This window comes from Hoplias malabaricus, chromosome 18 (genome assembly GCF_029633855.1).
Source record: "Hoplias malabaricus isolate fHopMal1 chromosome 18, fHopMal1.hap1, whole genome shotgun sequence".
Lineage (NCBI taxonomy): Eukaryota > Metazoa > Chordata > Actinopteri > Characiformes > Erythrinidae > Hoplias > Hoplias malabaricus.
The window spans coordinates 28,034,940-28,043,524 of NC_089817.1; the positions used below are offsets into that span (position 1 = coordinate 28,034,940).

The 8,585-nt window shown below is 39.6% G+C and overlaps 1 protein-coding gene across 4 annotated transcripts in view; it reads left to right on the plus strand.

Moving 5' to 3' along the window:
* msi2a (musashi RNA-binding protein 2a) overlaps positions 1–8,086 on the plus strand; it is a 279,469-nt gene extending 271,383 nt beyond the window's left edge. For all 4 annotated transcript variants that reach the window (XM_066651193.1, XM_066651194.1, XM_066651196.1 and 1 more), the window contains 2 exons: positions 2,512–2,588; positions 6,652–8,086. In XM_066651193.1, the coding sequence (XP_066507290.1) occupies positions 2,512–2,553 (42 nt within the window). In that variant the 3' untranslated portion in view covers positions 2,554–2,588; positions 6,652–8,086. The remainder of the gene's footprint in view (positions 1–2,511; positions 2,589–6,651) is intronic.
* Positions 8,087–8,585: the final 499 nt, after the last annotated feature.

Here is an 8,585-nt window from a genome sequence, read left to right on the forward strand (position 1 = left end):
GAAATGAGCAAATTGTCAAATTCAAATGTCCCCGTAACAAGCAGATGCTTTTGACACCGTATCCAAACAAAAGCACAGAGCGGCACAAAAGTTGCTTTAATTGGCTTTTTGCTGGCAGAGCGCGGATTCCGTCTCTGAATGTCACAGATGTCAGGGCGCATTCCTGAATCGCTGCGGCTCTCAATTTGGGGAGAGAAAAGAAAAAAAAAAAAGAAAGAAAGGATGCATTTGTAATGAAGTGCCAAATTGAAATTCAATTATTCACACACTCATTCTCGCGCAAATACATCTCTTAACCAGCTCGGCGGCAGAGATGTGCTTTATGACAAGGTGTGCCGGGCCTCAGCGGTGGTGGGCCTCCTCCCCCCCCTCGCCGCCGCCTTTGTGAACCGAGCAGCCTCTTTGTCGCCCGCTTTTGTATTTGCAGAACAATGCGACTTATAATACAGTTATCAAGTAATTATCCTCGTTCCACGGATCGCTTTGCGCCGAGGCTAGAAACACTGAGCCTGTTCTCTGCGCACTTTAGTCGTGTTGAGGATGTTGGCCCGTGGTTAAAAACTCCAGAAACGGAGCAGCGCCACCTGTCTTTTATTTACGGGCGTTAGCGTTAGCGGGAACGCGGGTTTTCTCGGCGAAGAGAGATTAATGTGGGGTGGTGCGGCTTCAGGCCGAGTTACTTCCTCCTGGGATGATGTGTGTAGCCGAGGCTGGGCCCGGAGCCGGGACGCTTCACGTCCGGTGCTCCGGCAGATAATGTCTCCGAGCAGCACATTAACACAGGAAATGACGCGGAACGCAGAAACGCTCCTCTCCGTTTATTCCGGCGACACGTGTCAACAATTAGCCACGCCGCGGAACCGTAGGCGCCGCGGCCCGGCGGATCACTCCGCACTTGCTGTTTTATTACTCTTTATTAGTGTTACTCATATCTGGCCCCGGAGGGCCCCAGCACTGCAGAGTTTAGTGTTCTCCCTGCTCCAGCGCACCTAATTCAGCCAGAGAAGGGCTTTATAATTAGCCGATGAGATGAATCAGCTGTGTTAGACGGGGGGAAGTCAGCACTGCGGCACCGTGGCCTTCCAGGCCCACATCTAAGCAACACTGTCAGGAACATGCAGCCGGTATGAAGTTAAACGATAGCGGCTCCTTGTACTCCGCCGAGACGAGTGTTAGTGGGAGTGCGGAGCGAAACTCTTTCCTCCAAGTCTGCTTGATTAGAGAGCCCCGAGCACCCCGCAGCAGCAGACTTTGATTTATTCATATGGATTAAACTCGGGATGTCTCTCTGAAGCGCGTCGCTCACGAGCACAATGGGCTGATGACAGCCCCGATAAGAGGCAGTGTTTTTAAGAAAGACGTGTTGACAGTTTGCCGTTTTGCCCCCTAAATCTGCCGCGTGGGCGGTTCGCCTCACAAACGCAATCAGAGAATCAGACAGTGTCGAGGATTTGCATATGGAGGAGGGAGATTGATCAGCTCGAGAGAGCGAGGAGACGAGGGTGGACGTTTCCTCCTTTTTCGTACTTTTTTTTTCTTTCTTGGGGTTGAAGTGGCGTAGGCACGTGCTCGGAATCTTTGATCCGGATCACGGTCTTCACCCGGGTCGTGTTTAACCCGCTGAATAACATCCTCCGGGTTTCCTCAAGCACGGGTCCGACTCGGCCGTGCCGAACGATGCTTGTGATGCTGAAATCGCGTCGTATTCAAACTCAAACTCAAAGGATCTCTCCACCTGAAGACACTCACTAACTGAGTCACTAGGAACCTGTAGCTTGGGATCGTGGATAAGAATACGATGAAGACAAGAGGGGAGCAGTTAGACTAGCAACAAATATATACACACCCAGGGGCTAGTTAGCACAAGTTGATTAGCTTAATGCTAAAGGCACAGCTTCAAAATCATTATAACGATCCATGGAGCTGTACTAAGGAGAATCCCTTGCTACTCTAAGCTCAGCACTGCGGAGACTGCACTATATAACTTTTAGAGGAGGGTAGGTAACCACCCCCTGACTCCCTCGTCCACGTCTTACTTAGCGTTCCTCTAATACTAACTAGCCCTTGGTTTAGAAGGAATGACGGATCTTGCTGTAGTTTTCAAAGACCTCATGGTCTCCTGTAGTCAGTGGCCTCTAAACCCGAATCCCTTATCACAGCAACAGCTTATTCTACCACTATGTAGCAGCTGGTGGAGCCATTTAAATAGACATAATTGTCACAGAAGAATACCAAATGTGCAAGTGCCGTTATAAAACACAATTGAAGTTGGGCGAAGTTTTTTTTTTTTTCATTGGTGTACACATTTGCAGCGAGAGCCCGGAACATTATCTTCATTTCCATAAAGGAATAAAGCTGCTTACCCATTAAACAGCAGATCAGTGTTTGTGATGTATTGTTCATGACTTGAAGCTCGTTCATGCTGACAGAACAATCCTGTGGATCAAAATATACTCACTCTCCTCTTCTCCTGCAGATGCCTACTAACACACACTAACTCTATACTTTTAGGGCCCCTTGATTGCGACAGCTTTTACAAATGGATACCATTGAAACCTAACAGGTGGTCGGTTGCCATCTCAGTGGAGGTATTATGTTTCCTTTATATTGCTCAATGGTCCTTTCTATCCATCTCTCTGTCTGTCTTTATGGACTTATTTCATCCTTAATCTCTCCTCCACCTGTTCTCGCTTTTATGGAACTACTGCCCCATATCTTTCAGCACGAACGCTAGACTGACGGTGAAATGCATGAAATAGCAAAATGCAGTCATTCTCTTCAACCTGCAGATCTTTCTTTCTCTATATATCTCTCACTCTCTCTCTCTCTCTGTCTCACTCTCTCTGGCTTTGTTTGTTACCCATACACGCCAAACCTTTCATTTGTAATATCATGCACTTCATTTGTTCATAGCTTGAAGCGAGTAGAGAATCTGTTCCATTCCTTGGCCTCGCACAAGACAAGTCTGTTGCTTTCTCCTAAAGGTTCTCTATCAGGGGTTGTGTGTCTGAGTTCTCTAACGGCCAGGGGGTCTTTGCATTAGGTTTTCATCCTCTAAAGTCGGTAACGATGCTATAATATCCTCCATTTTACGTCGACTTTTCAAATTGTACGTAGGTTTTGGGGGTTGATTACCAGCAAACAACACGATTTGGTTAGATCAGACTCGATGCACGACTGGGTTAGTCCCTTTTATTGTAGCGAGGGAACATTTGAAATGGATACACACAGTGTTAAAATGACAGGAATCATTCAAATTGCTACATAAATAGCAGGATTGTTGTTGTCATTATTATTGTTATTAATTTGGCTTGAGAAACAGGTCACTGTCCATGAGGTCTTTCTCCTGAGGGGACAGTATGCTGGTCCTGAGAGGGCAGAGAACAAGACCAAGTCACGGTGGACCTTCGGCTAAAGGAGGTAGAGCGTTCCAGCAGTGGGCAGTCCCACTGGGCAGAGCTTAGGAGGCTCACCCAAATCACACCCAGAGGAAGAGACAGATTGTCTTGCGTTCCACTGTAATAAGATAACATTTCCTATCAAATGACTAAGGTTCTCAACGATGGTGAAGAAGGAAAAAAGTCCGATATTTAATAAGGTTCTACCACGATACACTAAAAAAGATCCTTTTTGTATCAATTTAAATGTTAGTGTCCATGCCGCCTTAAAGTTTTAAGTTAAATAAACTCAGAAAGCGTAGTTATTACAACTTTGCATAAAGGCAACATCACTTTATGTACTTTATTGAGTCAACAGTTTTTCTTCCCTTAAAATTAAATGTTTAAGTGATAAAGTGAACAAGTGATATTTTAATTCAAACAGAACTTTACAGTTGAATGAACTCGACAGCAAATTAATTCAAATAAAATCCCCCAGTTTAAACAGCGCGATTACATTTCAACACGAATCGACTTGTTCAGTTAAAATGGTTTTATTTGTTTCAAATGGAACTTTTTAGGGGAAAAAAAGGCAATTCATCTCAATTCAAGTTTTTCATGCATTTAATAACTAGGCCAAACATGAAATTGTGTAAATCAATCCAAACTGCATGTTACTAAGCATATTTAAATCAACTTAGACAAATACAGTTACAGTTTAACAGTGGTGATTCCTCACCGAAAAAAAAAATATATATATATATATATATATATATATATATATATAATAATAAAAAATGTATTGGACCAACTAACCTCTAACCAAAAAAATTACTTACTTAATTTGTTACACCTACGTTTATTAGTTTTTCTCAAATAATATTTATGATTTAGCTTAAAAACATTTTGGATTTAATTTGAATCAAAGTATTTCTTTACAAGGACAAAAAATTACTTTCTCATAAAGTAAAGAGATTATTTACTGTAAAGACCACGATTTTCCACTTTGTTACAACTTACTTTTTTACTTTGGAAAAACCTTTTATTTAATATTATATTGATTTACTTAAAAGTAAAACTATATTCTGATAAAATACTCTAATTTTGTTACAGGTAATTTTAAATACCTGTAAAATTGTTACATTTTCTGATTAATTACAAACAAAAAATTTTATTTCACCTTTATCAATATATTCTCTTTAGTCCCAAACTTAAAACACACAAAATACAGCCCAATAATATATATATATTTAATTTCTCCCAACTCAAACAAAATGTACATTAGCTTTGACATGAAAGTAGAACTTTCACGTACTTGCAACAAACAAAAATAGGAATGTTTATGCACCATAATGTTTATTTAAATACACAGTCTTTTCTGCATCTACTTATACGTCAAAACAATAAATAAAATGTGTATAGTAAAAATTATATTAGGTATGTCCTAAAGGTTTTTTTTTTCTGTGTTTGCAGTCAAAGCATTTTCTTTTCTGTATATACTTTCTTTATATACAACAAATAATTAAAATATGAAATTTAAAACCAGTAGAGCTATAGGCTGCATGTTTTAAGACAAAAAGACACAAACAAACCAAATTACTTCGTGCAAACTTTCGCTAATATAAATATATCCAAAAAGGGCCATCTGCCTAAACTCACTGTCCATTTTCATCAAGACAATTATATTATTTCTTGTACATTTGCACATTCACTTCTGTATTTTACTCTACGTTTTTCTATTTATTGCAAAATAGTGTATAACATCACAATTCTCTTCTTAGAATCTGTATAGATTTTCTTAATTTATTTTAGTTTTTTTGGCTCATCTGTACATTTTTTATTAAAGATGTCCCAAAGAGGGTTTTTGCCATTTTTGCAGTAATCAAACTACAAAACAGTCAGACGCATGAGATAGCCATTGTTTATTTTTTGTTTACCATGGAGTCAGATCAAAGTGAGATACAATACGTGTTAATGTTGCCAAGTTCCGAGCCGTCCTGATGAGCTTGTGAAGAGCGGAGAAACGTAACTAACGCTGAGCCAAACACAGCCCCAAAAACACACAAAAATGTAGCGTGTTCCTGTTTTATTTCCTATTATTTATTTATAGAAAATGACCCAATGCAACTTTATAACGCTGTATTTGAGGCTCTAGCTCTTTCCTGAGTTACTGAACCTTGACACATCCACAGACAAGCGCTGAAAAACACAACTTTTCTGGTTCGCAATCCAGTTTATGTCGGTGGAAATGCAGCAAACAATCCCAAATTTAGCCTAAATAAAATGACAGATTTTTTTAAGCGATTGCAGTAATCAATAAATTCATCTAACATTCCATTTTTATTTATTTATTTTTAAAAATAAAATGAATGTTTGAATTTGGATTTACAATTATACATTACACTAAAAAATCTTTAAAGCTTATTTTCAGATCTAATAAATATTCTCTGTATTTACACCTGGACTGTGTGTGTCTAAACTCTGGAACTGAGAATGGGAGAGGAATTAAAATGTGTCCAGTCTCCTTGCTTCAGTGGTGGGTTGTGTATGGCCTGTGTCTCCACCGGCTCCCTCAGTACACTGCCACTTCTCTCTCATATGGCTCTAAAACTTTCAAATCTGTGGAGTGTCAAGTCAGATCCCAGTCTCAGCTCCCAGTTCCCTGCCCAGCCGTCTGCTTGCATTACTTCTGCTTCAGCGTGCCCCACTTTTCTGCAGTCTGGGAGGACACCAGTCGGAGAGAGCGCTGAGAGGCGGCTGGTGGTTTACCGCCTTACGTTCCTTACACAAGAAGTCGTAAAATACAAAAGCCCACAAGCAAATGGACGAAAATTCGAGCTGACTACCTTGGCGAATAATGTCACTAGGTGAGGTGAACTGGGTGATTTACTGTCCGACAAGGATTATGTTCTTCTGGAGAAAGCAACACTTGTCTTAGGAATGGTCACAAATAGCCAAATAGTTTATGAATGCTGTGTCCTTACATCTACTACCTCACCAGACAGCCTGAGCTACTGCGTCATCTCTACTGTCTTTTGACCTGTAATTAGCGCTTTAAGGTATATTTTGTGTGTATACTTGTGTGGTTATTTCTGTGTGGTAACTTAGGGACTACTATAATCTTTGTGTACAATCCTGGAGAAGCAGATTAGTTCAGTTTATGTCCCTGCTTCCATGACAAAGGAGAACGGCAGTGACTCAGGCTCTGGTGTTTTTGTTCCAATATCCACAAGCTGGTGATATAACTCTGTCTCTACCTGTTTTGACTCTGCAGATTATATCTGGAGGTCCTAGGAAGATGGGCCCAAGTTTCTAACTGGTCGTATACAGGTGATGTCACAAGACTTCAAGCACTGCAGCATCCCATCAATGAAAGGGACAAGGGGGTGGCACCACAGAGAAGAAAAGAACAAAAAGAAATGTCAAGATCATCTCAGAAAATAATACAACTGCTGTACCATAACCCCAACCCCTAATGTAACCATTTAACTTTTTATTTTAGATCTTCTATAAGGCATTTTACTTCTCTTTTTAGTTTGATTTACCTTTTTAGTTAGTTAAGTTGCATAATTGAGGATTTTGTTGTGATCATTTGTGTCGTTTTGATTTTATCTTATTTCTCTTCACTGTTTTCTTCGGTTGTTTCTTGTATTTGTTTGGCATTGTTTTTTTTTTTTTGACGAGTGTAGTTTAAAAGTGTTTGCCGGTCATGTCTGAATTACCTTTGGTACCAATTGTAAAGATCGGATTTTGTGGTGTCATATTTGCACAAAAAAGAAAAGGCAAAGCTAAACATCGACAGATTGACGGATTTTTGAAACGAACATTGAGTATATTTAATTGCGAGGGTGGGGCGGGGGGGCATAACAAAAAAAAAAAAAAAAAAAAAAAAAAAAAATTGAGAGGGTAACCGAACTAAAATTGATCTTAGTAGCTGTTTTTAATTCTTGTGATGTCTCATTGTTGATCATAATGACCTATTTTTGGGCAATACAAAGAGGACTCCAATATTTTTATGGTCCTTTTTTTTATAAGTGTTGTTTTTGTCGTTTAGAGAGAGGAAAAAAAAAAAGAAATGTATACTATGACATTTTTTCAGATGAATACATTGTGAATTCAGATTTAAGAAAAAAAGTAATGTAACTGTAAATACTATTCCAGTCATTGCATATAACCAACTCAGAATGAAAACGATAAAAAAAAACAAAAACAACATATTTTTCTGATGGTGTGTGTCAAAGAAATTGTTCCAGGGTGTGAATAAATAAAAAGGAAAAAAAAAATAAAAAGAAAATATAGGTCTTAAGAGATTATTATTTAGGTGTCACTCAAGTACCGTAAGAACCCCAGTGACAGTGGCGATCTATTGGATAGCTGTTTGGCTGGCTGTGTAAATACTCAAGCTGAATAATTTTTCAAGTGTCATACCAGCATATTTACAAACCGGTGACTACAGGGCACTGCGCGGAGAGAGGCGTTAGAGTCTTCTATCTCAGCCGCTGGACGTACTTTTCAAAAGAAGGATGGCGATTCAATCCAAAGCACACTGTAGGTAGTGTTCCAGAACAGGATTCACTCTGAGGCCAGTCTGGAGATTTTAGAGAAATCCTCTGTGCGTCCTGACACTTTTATACTCCTCCTGACAGGAAGAAGAAGAAGAGAAAAAAACTAAAATAAAAAAAAAAGCTTAAAAAGAAGAAAACAAAACAAAAAAAAAAAAAAACAAGAGTTACTATGTTATTTGGTGTTGTTGTTTGTCTCATCCACTCGGTTCCATTGGACTTTGGAGCTGGGGATCTGGAGTGTACGTCACAGCTAACACATACAAAGCTTGTTCTTACCATCAGACTTTAGAAGGCAGACGTCTTTACACCATACCTCAGTCCTGGTGGAAAAGCTGAGTGGGTTGGGTTATATTTTAACAGGCGTTGGAGTTTTAGAGAGAAATGAGGATGAATCATTGCACTGTGACCAGTAGAAAAGACCTGACCACTTCTTTCTTCTTTTTATTTTTATTTTTTGCACATGTTGGCTATTTTGAATATGACCCTCGATCAGGGTTAACGTATGAAGACTCCTCATGTGAATGTCCTCACTGCTACAGACGACTAGAGGCCAGGTAAAAAAAATAAAGAAGTAAATAAAAGCAATCTCTAGAAACTCCAGCTCAGACTCCATTTCATGGACATAGCCGACCTTTAATCTGAA